The 22277-nt window shown below is 46.7% G+C and overlaps 1 protein-coding gene across 1 annotated transcript; it reads right to left on the minus strand.

Annotated features, from left to right (window-relative positions):
- Window positions 1–3875: 3875 nt before the first annotated feature.
- Window positions 3876–16200, minus strand: LOC144612178 (E3 ubiquitin-protein ligase TRIM69-like). The gene is made up of 6 exons (XM_078431738.1): window positions 16152–16200; window positions 15965–16060; window positions 12004–12237; window positions 10773–10795; window positions 7018–7136; window positions 3876–4819 (listed from the first exon to the last, which is right to left on the minus strand). Exons 1-6 carry the CDS (start codon window positions 16182–16184, stop codon window positions 4776–4778), a joined length of 549 nt encoding a protein of 182 aa, XP_078287864.1. The 5' UTR covers window positions 16185–16200; the 3' UTR covers window positions 3876–4775.
- Window positions 16201–22277: the final 6077 nt, after the last annotated feature.

Consider the following 22277-nt stretch of genomic DNA (forward strand, 5'->3'; position numbering starts at 1 on the left):
TTATTGCCGTTTGCTTGGAATAATCAAATACTACAAGTCTGGGAACAGAAGGGTATTATAAATATAGGAGATTGCTACGAAGGAAATAACTTTTTGACATTTTCTCAATTGGGAAATAAATATCAAATTCCAGGGAATAGTATTTTTTTCTATTATCAATTACAATCTTTTTTAAGGGAAAAGTTAGGTAATTCAATGTCTCTATTTCAGATTAAAGGAATTGAATCCTTGATTCAGGGCAAGGGAATTAAAAAAATTATATCATCAGTATAAATTATTACAAAAATCTAGTCCAAAGATAGGAATTCAAAAATCAAGACAAAGATGGGAAACAGATCTTAATATTATCATTGATGAACCAAGTTGGGAAAGACTGTGTTTAGATAGTATGAAAAATACTATTAATGTGAGATATAGTTTAGTACAATATAATTTTTTACATCAACTATATTTAACCCCGAAAAAATTAAACAATTTAAAACCAAAATCATCTGAAATTTGTTTTAGATGCAACCAAGACGTGGGTACTTTTTTACACTCTACATGGGCATGTCAGAAGGCAACTCCTTTTTGGAAAGACCTAAAAAGAAATTTGGAACAATTGATGAATAAGATCATACCAATGGGCATGTTGGTCGGTGTGGGCAGGTGGGACTAGTGTAGATGGGGCATGTTGGCAACATCCAATCTACCCGATCTATTCCCCTCTCACACCTTCTTGCTATTGAGGCAGTGCAGAGTAGGTTCACCAGGTTAATCCCCGGGATTGCGGGACTGTCGTACGAGGAAAGCTTGGAAAGGCTGGGCTTGTGTTCACTGGAGTTTAGAAGGATGAGAGGGGGATCTTATAGAGACGTGTAAAATTATAAAAGGACTGGACAAGCTAGATGCAGGAAACATGTTCCCAATGTTGGGCGAGTCCAGAACCAGGGGCCAAACAGTCTAAGAATAAAGGGGAGGGCGTTTAAAACTGAGGTGAGGAGGAACATTTGCAGTTGTGAATGTGTGGGATTCTCTGCCACAGAGGGCAGTGGAGGCCGATTCGCCGGATGGGTTTAAGAGAAAGTTAGATAGAGCTCGAGGGGCTAGTGGAATCAAGGGATATGGGGAGAAGGCAGGCACGGGTTACTAATTGTGGACGATCAGCCGTGATCACAATGAATGGCGGTGCGTACAGGCTGGAAGGGCCGAAAGGCCTCCTCCTGCACCTGTTGTCTGTGTAACACATTCGTAGTGTAGGAAAATAACTGCAGATGCTGGTAGAAATCGAAGGTATCACAAAATGCTGGAGTAACTCAGCGGGTCAGGCTGAGTTTCGGGTCGAGACCTTCAGACTGAACCCTTCAGACCCTTCTTCAGAAGGGTCTCGACCCGAAACGTCACCCATTCCCTCTCTCCACAGATGCTGCCCGACCCGCTGAGTTACTCCGGCACTCTGTGAAAAGTCACCTATCCATGTTCTCCACAGATGCTGCCCGACCTGCTGAGTTAATCCGGCACTCTGTGATACCTTCGATTTGTACTAGCATCTGCAGTTATTTTCCTACACAAGGATTATTAATTAATTAATTATTAATTATTAGATGGGCCTGCAGTGCAGCAGATCACCACACGGTGGGAGTGTTGATCACAGTGCCCGGGCCTGCAGTGCAGCGGATCACCACACGGTGGGAGTGTTGACCACAAAGTGGATGACAATAGACAATAGACAATAGGTGCAGGAGTAGGCCATTCAGCCCTTCGAGCCAGCACCGCCATTCAATGCGATCATGGCTGATCACTCTCAATCAGTACCCCGTTCCTGCCTTCTCCCCATACCCCCTCACTCCGCTATCCTTAAGAGCTCTATCCAGCTCTCTCTTGAAAGCATCCAACGAACTGGCCTCCACTGCCTTCTGAGGCAGAGAATTCCACACCTTCACCACTCTCTGACTGAAAAAGTTCTTCCTCGTCTCCGATCTAAATGGCCTACCCCTTATTCTTAAACTGTGGCCCCTTGTTCTGGACTCCCGCAACATTGGGAACATGTTTCCTGCCTCTAATGTGTCCAATCCCCTAATTATCTTATATGTTTCAATAAGATCCCCCCTCATCCTTCTAAATTCCAGCGTATACAAGCCTAATTGCTCCAGCCTTTCAACATAAGACAGTCCCGCCATTCCGGGAATTAACCTAGTGAACCTACGCTGCACGCCCTCAATAGCAAGAATATCCTTCCTCAAATTTGGAGACCAAAACTGCACAAAGTACTCCAGGTGCGGTCTCACCAGGGCCCGGTACAACTGTAGAAGGACCTCTTTGCTCCTATACTCAACTCCTCTTGTTATGAAGGCCAACATTCCATTGGCTTTCTTCACTGCCTGCTGTACCTGCATGCTTCCTTTCAGTGACTGATGCACTAGGACACCCAGATCTCGTTGAACATCCCCTCTTCCTAACTTGACACCATTCAGATAATAATCTGCCTTTCTATTCTTACTTCCAAAGTGAATAACCTCACACTTATCTACATTAAACTGCATCTGCCATGTATCCGCCCACTCACATAACCTGTCCAAGTCACCCTGCAGCCTTATTGCATCTTCCTCACAATTCACACTACCCCCCAGCTTAGTATCATCTGCAAATTTGCTAATGGTACTTTTAATCCCTTCATCTAAGTCACTAATGTATATCGTAAATAGCTGGGGTCCCAGCACCGAACCTTGCGGTACCCCACTGGATTTCCTCCAGTTCCTCTGTCACCCTAGGATCTCTGGCCACTAGAACATCTGGGAGATTGTTTGTATCCTCCTTGGTGAAGACAGATCCAAAGTACCGGTTCAACTCGTCTGCCAATTCCTTGTTCCCCATAATAAATTCGCCTGCTTCTGTCTTCAAGGGACCCACATTTGCCTTGACTACTTATTTCCTCTTCGCATACCTAAAAAAGCTTTTACTATCCTCCTTTATATTATTGCCTAGTTTACCCTCGTACCTCATCTTTTCTCCCCGTATTGCCTTTTTAGTTATCTTCTGTTGCGCTTTAAAAGAGTCCCAAATCCTCTGGCTTCCCACTCGTCTTTGCTGTGTTATACTTCTTCCCTTTTATTTTTATACCTGCCATTGCCGTTCCGCAGTCTTCCCTGCTAGGGCCTCCTTCCAGTCAATTTTGGCCAGCTCCTGCCTCATGCCTCTGTAATCCCCTTTGCTATACAGTAATACTGACACCTCCGATTTTCCCTTCTCCTTCTCAATTTGTAGAGTAAAACTTATCATATTGTGGTCACTGCCTCCTAATGGCTCTTTTACCTCAAGTCCCCTTATCAGATCAGGTTCATTACATAACACTAAATCCAGAATTGCCTTCTCCCTGGTCGGTTCCAGTACAAGCTGTTTTAAGAATCCATCTCGGAGGCACTCCACAAACTCTCTTTCCTGGGGTCCATTACCAACCTGATTTTCCCAGTCTACCTGCATGTTGAAATCTCCCATGACAACTGTCACCTATCCATGTTCTCCACAGATGCTGCCTGACCCGCTGAGTTACTCCAGCACTCTGTGAAACGTCAACTATCCATGTTCTCCACAGATGCTGCCTGACCCGCTGAGTTACTCCAGCACTCTGTGAAACGTCACCTATCCATGTTCTCCACAGATGCTGCCTGACCCGCTGAGTTACTCCAGCACTCTGTGAAACGTCACCTATCCGCGTTCTCCACAGATGCTGCCCGACCCGCTGAGTTACTCCAGCACTCTGTGTCTTTTTCCTTTTGTAAACCCAGTATCCACGGATCCTCGCGTCTGCTGTTTGAAGAGATCTCTGTACCGTGACGCGGGGACGCGGAGAGAACTCAAACGCGGGTTATTTTATTAAAGACTTTATTAAACGTCAAGTTAAAGATGAAGAGTTACAAACGTGAGCGGAGCCACAGCGGGTGATGTGCGCGCCGGCGGGTCGCAGACTGGAGCCCGCGATGTTGTAATGAGGTGTTGCATTTTGTGACGTGGAACAAGGGCAGGACCCACACAGTGAACGGTCGTCCTCTGGGGAGTGTTGTAGAGCAGAGGGATCCAGGAGTTCAGGGGCATGGTTCCTTGAAGGTCGAGTCGCAGGTGGATAAGGCGGTCAAAAAGGCTTTTGGCACATTGGCCTTCATCAGTCAGAGCATTGAGGACGGAAGTTGGGAGGTCGTGTTGCAGTTTGGGGATTAAATGGGAGCCGTTCAGCGCCGACCTGTTGTCCACCGGGTTTCTGCTCCACAGCCCCCGAGCCCCGCTCCTGACGCCGGTCCCGGGACCCGACCCTGTTACACACCCGGAGCGGAACCGGAGCAGATTCTCAGCCAGTTTTCAGCCAAAGTCCAGAAGAAAGGATAAAGTTTCCCCGTGAATTTATTCCCAGTGAAGGTGTGGAGATGGGACTTGGTGGCCGCGTCGTAAAATGAAACTGTCCCGGACTCGTAACTGAGATAAACTCCCACCCTCCCGGGGATGGGACGGGCGGGGAGAGGGGATGGAGGGGAGGTGGGTGCAGCAAACTTGTCATCCCACCGCTCGATGCTCCAGACTCCAGTCTCCGGGGTCAGTGCGACCCATCCCTTCCTCCCCACAGACTCTGCGGCGACTCCCAGACTCCAGCGCTCACTCCCCCCCACCTCCACCTCCCAGTAATGTCTCCCCGATGTGAACCCCTCCGATCCCAGCACACACGGCCAGTATGTAAACCTCTTCCCGGTGTCAGGGAGACTCCTCTCGGTCCCGGTCCGTCTCACCCTCTTCCGATCCTCAGACACCTAGAGCCGCGCATGCGCTGTTTCCACATCCAGGGTGACGGAGACTGGGGGGAGAAGCAGAGAATCAGAGAGTCCCCGGGGGGGGGGGGGGGGGTCGGGCAGCGCGGCTCCGGGACCCGGGGGAGAGGCCGCTCCGCCTCAGGCACAGGCGGGCGGACAACTGAAACCCTGCCCGGAGTTTCACCCACAACCACATCGGGGGGACAACAGACATCTCCCCCGGAGTTTTTAATCCAGGGATGGAGAGGTGAATTTCGTGAGGTGGGGGAGGGTGGACGGGGAGGACGGGGAGGTGGGGGAGGGTGGAGGGTGGCGGAGAGTGAGGAGGATTGGGAGATTGCGGTGGTGAAGGAGAAACGGAGGGGGGGGGGGGTACACACATATGGAGGCAGTTCGGAGCAAGAGGATATTGAGGTTAGCGGTAATTTGAGGTTGTTAAAGAGGAGGTAGAGGTGTGTGGTGGGGTCGTCATGATCACAGTGAAAGGGGGCAGACACGAGGGGCCAGATGACCTGCCCCTGTTTCTATGTGTGGAGGGTGAGAGAGAGGGACGGGTGGCTTGGACCATGGAAGGAAGCAGCGGTTGAATGATCGGGTGTTGGACAGAATGGGTGGAGACTTGTGGTTGTGGGGTCGTTGAAAGAGAGCGGATTCACGGGTGGATTTGATGGGTGTGTACATCTAACACACTGATCTCATTGTGAACCAATATATGAACTTCACTGAGGGACTTGACAATGTTCCGCGTGCAAAGGCTGGTGCAGAAAGAGAAGGCAGGTGGTTGGAGGTAGAAGGTATCGGTAGAAGGATATATTTTCTGCTTGGAGGTCTGTGGCTTGTGGTGTGTAGCAGAGATCGGCGCTGCAACCTTTGCTGTTTATGTTATATGATCATAGCTTGGATGTGAATGTGGGAGGTGTGATCATGGCTGATCTAAGCTGGCACCAATTCCTCTTCTGTGTGAGTTCCCCATCATCTTATATTTTCAATCTATCAAATATTTATTTGTAGCCAATTTGCACATATCCAACAACTCAGCTTTTTACCACCACCCTGGGCACAACATGCCAGATATTCACTGCCCTCCGAGAGATGCAATTTCTACACACCACATGGGAGGCCGCTCAGGAAGGTTGGATCTCATGGAATCCGGGGTGAACTAGCGGATGGAACACAACATTACCTGAAGGTCGCAGACAGAGGATGTTGGTAGAGGGTTGTTTTTCAGACTGGAAACAGAGCCCACTGTTGTTCCTTATTTATATACACGATTGTGTGTGTATGTAGGTTGCAAGGTTAGTCAGTTTGCAGATGGAAGTAAAATTGGTGACATTGTGGAGAGTGAAGAATGTTACCTGAGAGTAAATGGGATCCCTGTGAACTGGGCCAATGGGCTCAGGAACGGCAGGTGGGATTTATTCATGTGAAGGTGAGGCGATGCACTTTGCTGAGACAAACCAGGGCAGGACATACACAGTAAACGGGGAGCATTATAGAACGGAGAGATGTCGGGGTGCAGGTACACAGTGCCATGGAAGATGCAACGGAGACGGGCAGGGAGGTGAAGAATGTGTTTGTCGCTCATGCTTTCACAGGTCAGGATATTAAATACAGCGTTTGACACAATGAGGTTGTTTGTAAATTGGAGAGGGTGCAAAAGGGTTTATGCCAATTTCATCAGGTCTGAAGGGAGACGTTGGACAGGCAGGGACATTTGTCTTTGGAGCCCATCAGGGTGCTTTAAGAGTTGTGTATAAGATCTATATAAGGTGCACAGATATGGTGAATAACCACAGTATTTTAGCCAAAGGTAGGAGAGTCTAAATCTAGAGTGTATCAGTTGAAGGTGAGAGTGGAAACAGTAAAAAGGAGCAGCTTTTCAGTCAATGCGTTGTGTAAGTATGGAACGAACTGACAGAGGAAATGGTGGAGGGAGGTACAATGACGACCTTTTACAGACAGTTTGGTGGATACGTGGATAAGAAAGACGGAAGAATATGTGTCAGACTCAGGCAAGTGGGACAAGCTCGGTTGGGCAACTTGGTTGGCATGGTCGTGTCGAGTCAAAGGGCTTGTTTCTGTGTGACACAACTCTCTGACTTTGTGATGCTTTTCTGCAGCTATGTTTGGTGGTAGATCAAATCTTCAATTTCCCTTCAGTCCAAAATACCATTAATGCTTGCATCTACGCATTACTTAAAGATGTCAGAAACAAGAACAATGGAAAAGGTATAAGCTTTACCTTGCTTGATGGCATCAGATGCTTCTGCCAATACCGTGTTGTACAAAAAAGGAGTTTCAAACTTTTCAAGCAGCAAGTGACCATCTACCACCGACTGTGGTTTGGCTTCATCACCAACTCTGCAAATATTTAACAGCTGGTTATAAACTGGGCGTTATAAATATATTGGGCTGTTCAACAAAACAATAGACAATATACAATAGGTGCAGCAGGAGGCCATTTGGTCCTTCGAGCCAGAACCTCCATTCAATGTGATCATGGCTGATCATTCTCAATTAGTACCCCGTTCCTGCCTTCTCCCCATACCCCCTGACTCCACTATCCTTAAGAGCTCTATCTAGCTCTCACTTGAATGCATCCAGAGAACTGGCCTCCACTGCCTTCTGAGGCAGAGAATTCCACAGATTTACAACTCTCTGACTGAAAAAGATTTCCCTCACCTCCGTTCTAAATGGCCTACCCTTATTCATAAACTGTGGCCCCTGGTTCTGGACTCCCCCAACATTGGGAACACGTTTCCTGCCTCTAACGTGTCCAACCCCTTAATAATCTTATATGTTTCAATAAGATCCCCTCTCATCCTTCTAAATTCCAGTGTAAACAAGCCTAGTCGCTCTAGTCTTTCAACATATGACAGTCGCGCCATTCCGGGAATTAACCTAGTAAACCTACGCTGCACACCCTCAATAGCAAGAATATCTTTCCTCAAATTTGGAGAACAAAACTGCACACAGTACTCCAGGTTCGGTCTCACTGGGGCCCTGTACAACTGCAGAAGGACCTCTTTGCTCCTACACTCAACTCCTCTTGCTATGAAGGCCAACATTCCATTTGCTTTCTTCACTGCCTGCTGTACCTGCATGCTTCCTTTCAGTGACTGATGCACTAGGACACCCAGATCTCGTTGTACGTCCCCTTTTCCTAACTTGACACCATTCAGAAAATAATGTGCCTTCCTATTCTTACCACCAAATTGGATAACCTCACACTTATCCACATTAAACTGCATCTGCCATGCATCCGCCCACTCACACAACCTGTCCAAGTCACCCTGCAACCTCATAGCATCTTCCTCACAGTTCACACTACCACCCAGCTTTGTATCATCTGCAAATTTGCTAATGGTACTTTTAATCCCTTCATCCGTCGTTAATGTATATTGTAAATAGCTGCGGTCCCAGAACCGAGCCTTGCTGTACCCCACTAGTTACTGCCTGCCATTCTGAAAGGGACCCATTTATCCCCACTCTTTGCTTTCTGTCTGTCAACCAATTTCCTATCCATGTCAGTACCCTACCCTCAATACCATGTGCTCTAATTTTGCCTACTAATCTCCTATGTGGGACCTTGTCGAAGGCTTTCTGAAAGTTGAGGTACACCACATCCACCGACTCTCCCCTGTCAATTTTCGTAGCTACATCCTCAAAGAATTCCAGGAGATTAGTCAAGCATGATATCCCCTTCGTAAATCCATGCTGACTCGGAACGATCCTGTTACTACTATCCAAAGGCTCCACAATTTCGTCTTTTATAATCGACTCCAGCATCTTCCCCACCACTGATGTCAAACTAACTGGTCTATAATTTCCCGTTTTCTCTCTCCCTCCTTTCTTAAAAAGTGGGATAACATTAGCTACCCTCCAATCCACAGGAACTGATCCTAAGTCTACAGAACATTGGAAAATGATCACAATGCGTCCACAATTTCTAGCGCCAAATCCTTAAGTACTCTGGGATGCAGACCATCAGGCCCTGGGGATTTATCAGCCTTCAGTCCCATCAGTCGACCCAACACCATTTCCTGCCTAATGTGGACTTCCTTCAGTTCCTCCGTCACCCTAGGATCTCTGGCCACGAGAACATCTGGGAGATTGTGTGTATCTTCCTTAGTGAAGACAGATCCAAAGTACCGGTTTAACTCGTCTGCCATTTCCTTGTTCCCCATAATAAATTCCCCTGCTTCTGTCTTCAAGGGACCCACATTTGCCTTGACTATTTTTTTCCTCTTTACATAACTAAGAAAGCTTTTACTATCCTCCTTTATATTATTGGCTAGTTTACCCTCGTACCTCATCTTTTCTCCCCGTATTGCCTTCTTAGTTATCTTCTGTTGCGCTTTAAAAGAGTCCCAATCCTCTGGCTTCCCACTCTTCTTTGCTATGTTATACTTCTTCTCTTTTATTTTTATGTTGTCCTTGACTTCCCTTGATATCTTACTCCCCTTAGAATCTTTCCTCCTCTTTAGGATAAATTGATCCTCCAACTTCTGCATTATTCCCAGGAATACTAGCCATTGCTGTTACACCGTCTTCCCTGCTAGGGCCTCCTTCCAGTCAATTTTGGCCAGCTCCTGCCTCATGCCTCTGTAATCCCCTTTGCTACACTGTAATACTGACTCTTGTGATTTTCCCTTCTCCCTCTCAATTTGTAGAGTATAACTTATCATATTGTGATCACTGCCTCCTAATGGCTCTTTTACCTCGAGTCCCCTTATCAGATCAGGTTCATTACACAACACTAAATCCAGAATTGCCTTCTCCCTGGTAGGCTCCAGTCCAGTGGCGGCAGGGTAGCGCAGCAGTAGAGTTGCTGCCTTACAGCGAATGCAGCGCCGGAGACTCAGGTTCGATCCTGACTACGGGCGCCGTCTGTACGGAGTTTGTACGTTCTCCCCGTGACCTGCGTGGGTTTTCTCCGAGATCTTCGCTTTCCTCCCACACTCCAAAGACGTACAGGTATGTAGGTTAATTGGCTGGGCAAATGTAAAAATTGTCCCTAGTGGGTGTAGGATATGTTAGTGTGCGGGGATCGCTGGGCGGTGCGGACCCGGTGGGCCGAAGGGCCTGTTTCTGTGCTGTATCTCTAAATCTAAAATCTAAAGTTGTTCTAAGAATCTATCTCGGAGGCACTCCACAAACTCTCTTTCCTGGGGTCCATTGCCAACCTGATTTTCCCAGTCTACCTGCATGTTGAAATCTCCCATAACCACCATAGCATTACCTTTGCGACATGCCAATTTTAGTGCTTGATTCAACTTGCACCCTATGTCGAGGCTATTGTTTGGGGGCCTGTAGATAACTCCCATTAGGGTCTACTTACCCTTACAATTCCTCATTTCTATCCATACTGATTCTACATCTCCTGATTCTATGTCACTCCTTGCAAGGGAGTGAATATCATTCCTTACCAACAGAGCGACCCCACCCCCTCTGCCCACCTGTCTGCCTTTTCTATACGTTATGTACCCCTGAATATTCAGCTCCCAGCCCTGGTCCTCTTGTAGCCATGTCTCCGTGATTCCCACAACATCATACTTGCGAATGACTAACTGAGCCTCAAGCTCATCCACTTTATTTTTTATACTTCGCGCATTTAAATACAACACTTTACCTTCGGTATTCACCTCGCCTCCCACACCTGTTACAATTTGCCTTGATCTTACTCTGTTATCCCATCTAGAACTTCTCTTCCCATTTATTCAAGAGTCGTTTACAGTTTCTCATGTATTCGCTTCCCCTTTAACTCCATCTTCATATTCCCAATTTGTCAACCCCTCCCCCTCACTACTCAGTTTAAAGCCACACATGCAGCACCAGCAAACCTGCCTGCCAGAATGTTGGTCCCCCTGCTGTTAAGGTGCAATGTTACAATGACGTGCAATGTTACAATGTTACAATGTTACAATAAGGTGCAATGTTACAATAAGGTGCAATGTTACAAAACCTTATAATGTTTCCATCAAGAGCATGTCCTACCTTCGCTTGCGACCAGCTTCCTCCTGAAAGAAATAAAACACAAATCTCAATTGACTGAGATGGACCGTCCTATTCCCGACAGCTGGAATTTGTCCACATTTCCACAACCCTCTGATAATTCCCATTTCCCGACTCTTATCACCGCTGTCATGCAGATAGAAAGCGGACATTACCATCGAGACGTAGAACGAAGGGGGAAAGCATAAGGAATGTTCATGAGAATGACGCCATAACTGAGAGGATGGAACTCAATGCAAAGACTGGGCAGGTTGTGGGAGTTTATCTGGGGAAGATGTCAGGAATGATGAGATAAGATTTAAGTTTATCGGTGGATTTAAATGGGTGAGGATGAAATAATATCTCTAATCGATGGGAGAGCAAAAATCAAAGCTGAAATGTAACGCGGTCTTCAATAAATACTGAAAGGAATGCAGTCATGAGAACATGGACCTCACTTGCATTGGAGGGACTGAAGCCAACAGCAGAGATAATTTAAGGGCGATCGGGATAAACACTTGAGCACTCCTGGAATTCGGGGTATTGTTACCGGGTGTGGTGAGTAGATGGGAAGGATGTTGAGTGGAACAGAAATCTTGACTGGATAGGATGGGCCGAATGGCCTGTCTATGATGTAGAGTGGGATGTCATTCTAAGGGGAACAAAGGTGGGTAAAACAAACAGAGCAAATTCCCTCAAGGTGACCGCCCACTGCTGATGGGAGCCGGATATAGATGATCAATCTGCTGTGTGCGCCACGTTCTAGATTTTAATGTTAATCCCCACACTGTGGTCATGGCTGATCTAGCCCAGGGCTGAACTCCTCCGCTTTGTCCCATCCCCTTTGATTTCAGTTCCACAAATTTTCAAAAATGTATCTTTCTCTGGTATAAATACGTCCTACAGGTTAAACCTCTCATAGTCTCCTGGTTGAAGAATCCCAGAGGTTTACTGCCCTCTGTCCATTCGTGGTCCTTGAGATCAGATATAGGATCACCCGGGTTGTTCTGAACTCCACAGAATACAAACACCTCTCTACATTCCGGCCAGGCAGTCCTGAGATCCCATAGATTATGCGGGAGGCCAATTAGTTTGGGAACAACTACAACTGGAACAGATGAAATATTAACCCAGTTCTGAATTACTGGTAAAGGCAGCATTTATTTCAGAAACATCCCCCACCATTTTGTGACTGTGCACTTTCACTTCGCCATACTGTAGTGTAACCCCTCACCTTCAGAAACACCACATTGTCCTTTTGATCCATCTGCTGCTGCAACTTAAAGAGTTCCTCCTGAATGGAATTTAAATTCTCTTCAATTTCTCGAAGATTTTTCTCCATTGCATTTAGAATCTTCTTCTCTTCCTCCCGGATATCTGCCAGTCCTCGGTGCTCTTTCTCAGTGAGAATCTGGTGCAGTTCAGCAAACTGGGATTTGATCTTAGACTGAAGGTTGTGTGACTGTTCCTGTGAAATGAAAGGTGAAGATCAATATTTCATCAATATCTCAAAGTGTGGAGTCATGCATTTTGGTGGTAGGAATAAAGGCATAGATCAATAGAGGGCTTGTATACAAAAGCAGGGATGTGATGTTGAGGCTCCATAAGGCGCTGGTAAGGCCGCATTTGTAATATTGTGAGCAATTTTGGGCACCATATCTGTGGAAAGATGTGCTGGCTCTGGAGAGGGTCCAGAGGAGGTTTACAAGAATGATCCCAGGAATGAGTGGGTTAACCTATGAGGAGCGTTTGTTAGCACTGGGCCAGTACTCGCTGGGGTTTCAGAGAACGAGGGGGACCTAATTAAAACATGCAGAATAGTGAAAGGCTTGGATAGAGTGGTTGTGGAGAGGATGTTTCCACTAGTGGGAGAATCCAGGACTCAAAGTCATAGCCTCAGAATTAAAGGACGCTAATTTAGGAAGATGAAGAGAAATTTCTTTGGTCAGAGGGTGGTGAATCTGTGGATTTTTTTTGCCACAGAAGGCTATGGATATTTTTATGGCAAAGATAGATTCTTGATTAGTACAGGTTTCAGAGATTATGGTGAGAAGGCAGGAGAATGGGGTAAGGAGGGAGAGATAGGTCAGCCATTATTGAATGGCGGCGTAGATGCGATGGGCAAAATGGCCTCATTCTACTCCTATTCCTTATGACTTTAATTCCCTGCTGCCTATTCCTTTTCCCGTACCCATTAATTCTCATTCATCCGCCCACCACCCACCTCCGCAGGAATAATTTACAGTCACCGATTGACCTTTGAACCAGCATGTATTGGGCACCAAAGATACTAGAGGAGCAAGATAGACCACCCGACACGTAAAACCGTAGTTGGTCATGGGTAAATTTCAGCGCCATTTTAGTAAACAGATTCTGTGTGCCAGACTGGGCTGTGTTCACAACTCTCTGCGATTTGTTCGTATATAAAATGTTTGCAATCAATTATTTTTGTTCTTCTTCTTGGATAAGTTGATGGTTGACCCATATGACTATTTCTTGACGAGTTGCTGCTTCATGATCTTTAAAATTTGGATGTTACTGATTGAATATCTGCACTAGAGATCCACTCTATCTGTATCAGGCCAATTGATCATATTTAATGAACTGTTCTTCTTTGCTTTCTCTGTTAATTTTATTTTCACCTCCACGAGCTGTATCTCTTTTTGTTTTATTTTAGAAAGTCATGGAAGCAGAGATTTGGCATTTGGAAACAATAGAACTCGACTGTATCCACAATATAATCGAAAAGACATTTAACTTTATAATTAGAGCCAAGAAAATTTGAATTGGTAAATTGATTAGTTAAAAATCCTTGACAGCCACTAAAATGACCAATGCTGCCTGATGTGGTACAGAGCACGAATCCAATTCAAATAGACACAGTGGTGTAGTCAGGGCCGTCTTAACGCATGGGCCTGATGGGCACTTGCCCGGGGGCCCACGAGCATAGGGGCCCCATGCTGATCTGTGTATGTTAAGTGACTTGCAGTAAATAAATACTACTTTAAAAATGTAGGTTCAATAAGTGCTTTTTTCGCAACATTTCCGGTCACTAAGTGCTTCTCACAGCGATCTGTAAGTGCTTTTCGCAACAATGTAGCACCCTAAGTCCATCGCTAAGTGCTTTTCGCCGGCACGACAGGGGGGGGTCTGGTAGGGAAAGGGGGGTGGGGGAGAGTAACGGTAGGGGCCCCAGTACACTGCTTTGCCCGGGGGCCCATAATGCTGTAAAAACGGCCCTGGGTGGAGTAAGTCACCGGGTCAGGAGACTTACTCTCATTGGAGAAAAAGGATGGGTGATGTTTCATGTTGGGACCCTTCTTCAGACAAAGGAGGGAAGGTGAAATGCTGGTATAAATCAGGACATGATCATTTCATTGGTTAGCTGATATGCAAAACAGTGCAACCCTGTATATCTTGCACACAAAATGATGTAAAACTTACCATGAATGACAGAAATAAAAGGTGTTATCCTTGTTTTATGAAATTCATTTTTGAATGATGTAAAATTGAAGGGGGTGCAATATACTGCTAACCCACAAATGTATCATTATGAGACATTCACATTTAAAAAATCCATTAATCACAACAAAACCTAGAAGGTGCCTATGTTATTTGACCAACTTATCGGTTAAATTTAAATATGAATTTTTTACAGGCTGTAGGATTGTGGGTAAGTATCGTGTCATTGCCTGTAACTCATTTTTCACAAAACTGAGGGTTAGCACTATATTGCACCGACCCCCTCAATTATATGTTAAATTCAAACCTAAACTATGGTGGTAATGTACATTATTCATGTCTAAAGCTAGCACTTCTGTATAAGTGTAGGTATGTGTGCATCACATTTTATTACACTAATGTAGAATGAAAATAATGGAAAAATGGAGATAAGACTTTTCTTTGCCTTCCATCACAGTGAGGGTGCGCCTGGAGCAATCACTGTGATGGCTGTTTGTGTTAAAATTGTAATTGTGTGTCTTGTGTTCTTTATTGTCTACTGCCGGACCCTGACGTGAGAGGACGCTGGCGCTATTTGTTCGCCGCTTCTCCGTCAGGACAATTCGTTTGTTTGTTTTTATGTCTTGACTGTTTTTGTAAAGCGTCTTTGAGCATTTGGAAAAGCGCGATAAAAAATAAATGTTTATTATTATTATTATAAATATCTTAATATGTGTTCATAGTTATTTTATTCACAATATTAGGATTTCTGGAAATAAGTTTGATGTCACTGATTGCGAATGTGTACGGGAAGGCCCTAATGAAATGTATGTCAGAGAACAGTGATAAAGATAGAGAGAACCATGCGCTGAGAAGTGTGTGAATGACTGATTTTATATTTGTATATATATTTGTATATATTGGGTACAGACAAAAAGAGAGAGAGAGATTGAAAGTAAAAAGGTTGCTAAACAAATAATTAGAGGAAATCACTAGAAAGTAACTAGACATATATCTATGTATATATATATACCATAAAGGTTGAATCCTTTATGGTTTATGTACATCATTTGAAAAATAAGATGAAAAGAGAAATAGAGCGTTTCTTTAAATCAAAGTTGCTTCTGATCCACGAGAAGGAACTTTGAGATCTATTTATCTCCATCTTGCCTCTCACACACAAACAAACACACATTCATATATATATATATATATATATATATAAGTTAAATTTGTGCTGAGTGTGTGTTTGAGCAATACAAGGGAAACTGCACAAAATAGGGGACTGGGGAGGAAGGATGGGAGGGACATGGGCAGAAACAGTAAGAAAATAAAACCAGAGAAATTTAGCAGGGGGAAAACATTTCAAAATAAAAATAACAATAAAATGTGGGTTGATAGATGAGATATTTTCTGCACTTTGATGGGATCATCACACATACTGTTCCCCCACAACACTGATTACACAGCGAGAGGTGGGTTTTGCTTACTAAAATGATGTTATGTGGACGCAATTTCGACGGAGTGGTTCATTTTGCTCCTCTACTATCTTTGTTGGGGACGTGGAAGGAATCCGCCGCGGTCACAGGGAGAAGGCGTGAACCACACGGGCAGCGCCTGAGGTCAGGATCGAACCCGGTCACCAGAACTAGGAGACAGCAGCACTACTTGTGTCACTGCGCTGCCCTGTTATTACACGCGTCACAGGGATCAAACCTGCACAAGATCAGGAAATCGAAACTTAAAAGCCTCACCAGAACTCCAGTAATCTTCTCTTTCTGTTGCTGCTCCATTTGCTGGATCTCTGATTTATATTTTGTGAGAGACTGGATGGAAGATTTCACCTGATCCTGCAAATGTGTTTGGGAATCAGAAAATTAAATGGTTGAACAGTAAAAATGGAATTAAACAATGATGCGATTAAAATCGGTTTGCTTTTACCTTGTGGTTTTCAACAGCTTCTTTAACCGGCATGAAGCTGTGAGACTTGTGTTCCCGCCCAGCTGCACAAATCACACAGATCAGCTTCTTATCAGTTTCACAAAACAGCTTCAGTTCTTCCTGATGTTCCTCGCAGTGAAGTTTACTTTCCTTCTCTGGAATTATTTCCCGATTCAGGCTCAGTGTTCGAGCTTTCTCAGCCAGTCTAACTAAGGCCCGATTCACCCTGAGGGTGCGGTCTGTAAACTCCTCTCTACATTCCGGGCAGGAGTTTCTCTCCTCCCTGTCCCAACTCTGTGTGATACAGGAGCGGCAGAAGTTGTGCCCGCACTCCAGTATAACCGGATCGGTGAAGAAATCCAGGCAGATGGGACAAACTAACTCCTCCGCTAAACTCTCGACCTGGTCTTTCGCAGCCATTGTAACTCCGCCACTTCCTGGTTCAAAACGCGTTCCCTTTGGCGCAGCTGCTGAATCCTTGCAGTATCGGGGCACGGCTGAGGGGAGGCGGAGCTCAGCCCTGTCAATCACAGCCCTGACCAGCAAGTGGATGCTATTTGATACAAGCTGCCTGTAAATTTCATTCCCTTAAACTAAATACATTAGTGTTTCCCATCGTGAATTGTTCATTATATTAGGCTGTACAATGATATTATATCCACAGCAAACATTGTTATTTCATTTAACAGTCTCATGTGCAAACTTGAATTCAACTCAATGAGCCAATTATACTCTATTGTCACATGAACCAAGGGACAGTGAAATGCTTTGCTTTTGCTTGCAATCCGGTAAAATACAGACCTCCCCCAGGCAGTGCAGAGAGAGTCGCCACGTTTCTGGGGCCGACAAAGTTGCGGGATGTTTATGGAACTGTCTATATTTCCCCGCAACGGCGAACCAGGTCCCGCCGCATGAGGCAGCAGGCGCCCCCGCGCCGCTCCCTTCCCTCTCGGCTCTGACGAGACCACATAGATTTATGCACAGTGGGGGTAAATTTCAAGGGTCATGTTTTATCACACAGGGTGGTGGGTGCCTGGAACGTGCTGCTGGAGTGGTGGCATTGCATAGTCTGATCTGGGCTGAAGGGACTGATCTAGTTTTTTGTGGCCATCAACTAAACCGACAGGTTCATTATAGCTCCCATTCCCAGCTCCTCCCCCACAACCATTAGGTTCTTGGACCGACCTGCAGTGCCCGCGTTTGGCCCATATCCCCCCAAACCTGCCCTATCCATGTATCTGTCCAACTACTTCGTAAACGTTGTGATAATCTCTGCCCAACTACCTCCTGCAGCAGCTCGTTCCATATACCCGCCACCCATATTGTGTTACCCCTCAGGTTCCTATTAAATCTTTCCACCCTCACCTTAAACTTGTGTCCTCTGGTTCTCGATTCCTCTACTCTTGGCAAGAGACTGTACATCTTCCCGATCTGTTCCTCTCGTGTTTTTTTAGTCCTCTCTAAGGTCATCCCTCATCCTCCTGCGCACCAAGGTAGAGAGTTCCAGCCTGCTCAACCTCTCCTGATAGCTCGGGCCCTTGAGTCCTGGCAACATCCTCGTAAAACCTCTTTCCCTCTGATTATGCGCACTCATTATTGCAATAACAGGACGTTGCATTGTCGATAAACCGCCGTTCATCACAGATGGGGATGTTTAGAATTGCACAACGCTCAGGTTCGTTGACTTCCCATCAGCGTCTGAAGCAATGGAAGCCTGATTGGGGCAGGCATTCCACCAGCACGCGCAGTGGAGGACAAGCCCATGTCAGCATCAAACACGCTGAAGTGGAAATGGCGAAGGGCATCAGGCTCCTCGGCGTAAATATCATCAACGATCTATGGCGGACCAACCACACTGAAGACACAGCCAAGACGCCACACCAACACCTGTACTTCATCAGTGGACTGAGGCAATTCGGCATGTCGCCAAACCTGTGGTCAGGACAAGACAGTCTGAGCTATAGGCAGAGATTGAGTAGGTTGGGACTCTATTCCTTGGAGTGCAGGAGGATGAAGGGTAACCTTTTAGAGCTGTATAAGGTCATGAGAGGAATAGATTGGGTGAACAGGGTCTCTTGCCCAGAGTAGGTGATTCGAGGACCAGACGACTTAGGTTTAAGGTGAAGGGGAAAAGATTTAATAAGAACCTGAACGGTAACTTTTTGGCACAATGAGTGGTGGATTTGTGGAACAAACTGCCAGAGGATGTGGTTGAGGCAGGGACTATCCCACCATTTAAGGAGCAGTTAGACAGGTACATGGATGGGCCAGGTTTGGAGGGATATGGACCAAAAGCTGGGACTAGTGTAGCTGGAACATGTTGGCTCCTGTCTCACTCTTTCATTCTATTACTCTGGCAAACCTCCAAGATTCACCATAAAATGCGCACGTCTGTTTGCGTCACAGCTTGGTTTGGGAAGAGAGCGCAAGAAATTTCAGAGAATTGTGGATGAAGCCCAGACCAGACTCCATCTGCACTTATTTCTGTCTCGGAGAAGCAGACAACATAATCAAATACGTCCCACCCCGGCCATTCCCTTTTCTCTCTGCTCTTGTTGGGCAGAAGGTACAGAACCTTGGAAGGGCGCACTGCCAGTCTCAGGGGCAGCCTCCTCCACTCTGTTATCGGGCTTCTGAACGGTCTTTCCATCAGCTCGTCATTAGGTGTTGAAGGGTCTGTTCTTATGCTGCACTGATCTGTGTATTGTTTTCTCTGTTGCGTGGTAGTTGAACATTATTTTTCTGACGAGAGAGAAGTTTACAGTGGACCTTACTTTACTTTAGACATACAGCATGGAAACAGGCCCATCGATCACCAATTCACTCCTTTTCTAGAGAGATGCTGTCAGACCCATTGAATTCCTGCAGCTTTTTGTGTCTGTCATCAATTCACACTTATTCTCTGTTGTCCCATTTTCCCCATCTACTCCCCACACACTTGGGGCTTTTACAGAAGGCCAATAAACATACAAACCGGCATGTCCTTTAATTGTGGGAGGAAACCAGAACACCCGGAGGAAATCCACGAGGCCACAAGAAGAACGTGCAAACTTAGAACAGTCAGCAGCTGAGGTCAGGATCGAACCCGGGTCCCTGGCCTTGAGGCAGCGGCTCTTCCCGCTGCTCCACAGTACCTCAGAAATATTAAGCCTTCTCTTTCCAAATACCCCATACTGCCGCCAAGGCTTTCTGTTTTTTCTCTTGGCAGTTTATGGGCAGATTCACATTCCAATCGCCCATTGAACTGGAAAAACTAAAATAAAAACCCAGATGCTGAAAATCCAAAATGAAGATGTACAGTAAGATGCAAGAAATACTCAGAAGGTTGGTTAGCGTTTGTAGAGAAAGAAACGGAATTAATGACTCAGGTTAAACACCATTGGTCATCAATATTTGATTTGAAATGTAAGGTCTGTTTCACCTTGCTATTGCTGCCTGACCTGCTGAGTATTTGGGACAATTTTTGCTTCTATTGCACATTTTAAAGCCTCAACGATTTAAGCCATGCATTTGGTTTGGGCTCCGGGTGTGGTAACAGGTGACAAAAGTCACTTATTAAACCAGATTCCCGCTGTTTCGCAATTGTCAAAGTGAATTCTCAAAGTTACAGCTGGTCTGTGGTCGCACCGCGTGGCGTTGCTGCCATCTAGTGGCAGAACCAAGATGTGCAAACAGTCCTGTTCCCGATTAACAGAACACGGTTTGGTGCAGAGATACAGCACGGAAACAGGCCTTTCGGCCCCCCCGAAGATAGACACAAAAAGCTGAAGTAGGTCAGCGGGTCAGGCAGCATCTCTGGTGAACAGGATTAGGAGACGTTTCGGGTCGAGACCCTTCTTCTGATTGGGAAAGTGAAACGAGATATATCGACAATGGTACAAAGATTGTCAACAAATGAAAGAAAGATACGTGAACAAATAATGATGATAAAAGAAGTAGGCCATTGGTGGCTGTGAGCTCGGTGAAAACGAGTTACAGGCAATGAAACTCACCAGGACGACAGTGAAACTAGTACAACGACCAGGGTGGGGGAGGGACTAAATCCACGACCACCATCGATCACCCGTTCACACCAGTTCTATGTTATCCCACGTTCTCGTCCACTCTCTATACACTAGGGCTTACTTCACAGGGGCCAACTAACCTACAAACCCGCACGTCTTTGGGATGTGGGAGAAAACCGGAGCAACTAGAGGAAACAGAGATTATCTTGGCATTGTACTGTTCCACGTTCTATGTGGGCCGAAGAGACTGTTCTAGTTCTACATGGCCATCAACACCGAGAGACCCATTGTATCTCCCACTCCCAACATTCAGCTTTATTCTTCTGCCTTCCAGTAATTTCCGATTTCATTCCGCTCTCCTATTTACACCTCCCGAGTCAGACCTTTCCCGCCCTTTTCCGAACAACATCAACACCAATTCATTCACTCTGATATAACAGACCTGTAGCTCTTGGAAATCCTCCTTCAGACCAAACAAGGGTCCCGACCCTGAAGCGTGATCTGTCCATTTCCATCCACAGATGCTGCCTGTCCCGCTGAGTTCCTCCAGCACTTTGTTGATTTTTTCCCCGCACCCCCGTTATATTTCAACAGATTTCTTGTATCTACCATTTCCAATATTCACTTTGCCTTCTCTCACTGGAGGGAATTTCCGATGTCATTCCCCCCTCCTGTCTCCACCCCCCCCCCTCCCCCCCATACTCGCCTTTACGCCGCTGTTGAAGTCCACACCAACCCCGCTGGTGCCGCGTTGTGACTCGGGGCGAGTTTAGGACCCGCCGCCCGCGGCTGCTGCTGAACCCGCGGAGCCCGCGGGAAGGGAAATTGTTTCAATCTTTATATTTTCACAAAAGTGTTTCTGTTCCGATGACGGACGCGGTTAACGCGTTAAAATGAACGGATCGACAGCTCTGATTCCACTTGCTGTTTATTTCTCTCTTCCCACATATACATCCCCCCTGGTTTTATTTCCGCGCTCACTGGGTTTTTTTACGACGCGGAATTTGGGGATTAAATGGGTGCCGTTCAACGCCGACCTGTTGTCCACCGGGTTTCTGCCCCACAGCCCCTGAGCCCCGCTCCTGACGCCGGTCCCGGGACCCGACACTTTTACACACCCGGAGCGGAACCGGAGCAGATTCTCAGCCACTGGTCTTCCTCCCAATAAGGCCCGAAGAAAGGATAAAGTTTCTCCGTTAATGTATTCCCAGTGAAGGTGTGGAGATGGGACTTGGTGGCCGCGTCGTAAAATGAAACTGTCCCGGACTCGTAACTGAGATAAACTGCCACCCTCACGGGGATGGGACGGGCGGGGAGAGGGGACGGAGGGGAGGTGAGTGCATCAAACTGGTCATCCACCCGCCTGATGCTCCAGACTCCAGTCTCCGGGGTCAGTATGTCGTCTCCCTTCCTCTCCACAGACTCTGTGGCGACTCCCAGACTCCACCACCGACTCCCCGCCACCTCCACCTCCCAGTAATGTCTCCCCGATGTGAACCCCTCCGATCCCAGCACACACGGCCAGAATGTAAACCTCTTCCCGGTGTCAGGGAGACTCCTCGGGTTCCGGGTCAGTCTCACCCTCTTCCGATCCTCAGACACCTCGAGCCACGGACCCGCTGTTTCCACATCCAGGGTGACGGAGACTGGGGGGAGAAGCAGAGAATCAGAGAGTCCCCGGGGGGGGGGGGGGGTCGGGGGGAGACTCGGGCAGCGCGGCTCCGGGACCGGGTGAGAGGCCACTCGGCCTCAGGCACAGGCGGGCGGACAACTGAAACCCCGCCCGGGATTTCACCCACGACCACATCGGGGGGACAACAGACATCTCCCCCGGATGGCGAGGGGAATTTCGTGAGGTGGGGGAGGGTCTGGTGCGGAGAGTGAGGAGGATTGTGAGATTGCGGTGGTGAAGGAGAAACGAAGGGGGGGGCGCTACACACATATGGAGGCAGATCGGAACAAGAGGATATTGAGGTTAGCGGTAATTTGAGGTTGTTAAAGAGGAGGTAGAGGTGCGTGGTGGGGTCGTCATGATCACAGTGAAAGGGGGCAGACACGAGGGGCCAGGTGACCTGCCCCAGTTTCTTTGAGTGGAGGGTGAGAGAGAGGGAGGGGTGGCTTG

Source organism: Rhinoraja longicauda, chromosome 43, assembly GCF_053455715.1.
Source record: "Rhinoraja longicauda isolate Sanriku21f chromosome 43, sRhiLon1.1, whole genome shotgun sequence".
NCBI lineage: Eukaryota > Metazoa > Chordata > Chondrichthyes > Rajiformes > Arhynchobatidae > Rhinoraja > Rhinoraja longicauda.

What these genes read in the sequence shown, in the direction of transcription:
- LOC144612178 (XM_078431738.1), bottom strand. Translation starts at nt 16,184, where the DNA reads ATGCCGGTTAAAGAAGCTGTTGAAAACCACAAG. An exon ending in AAGCTGTTGAAAACCACAAG is followed by an intron (nt 16,061 to 16,151) that starts GTAAAAGCAAAC and finishes ACACATTTGCAG; the next exon opens with GATCAGGTGAAATCTTCCAT. An exon ending in ACAATGTGGTGTTTCTGAAG is followed by an intron (nt 10,796 to 12,003) that starts GTGAGGGGTTAC and finishes TATTTCTTTCAG; the next exon opens with GAGGAAGCTGGTCGCAAGCG.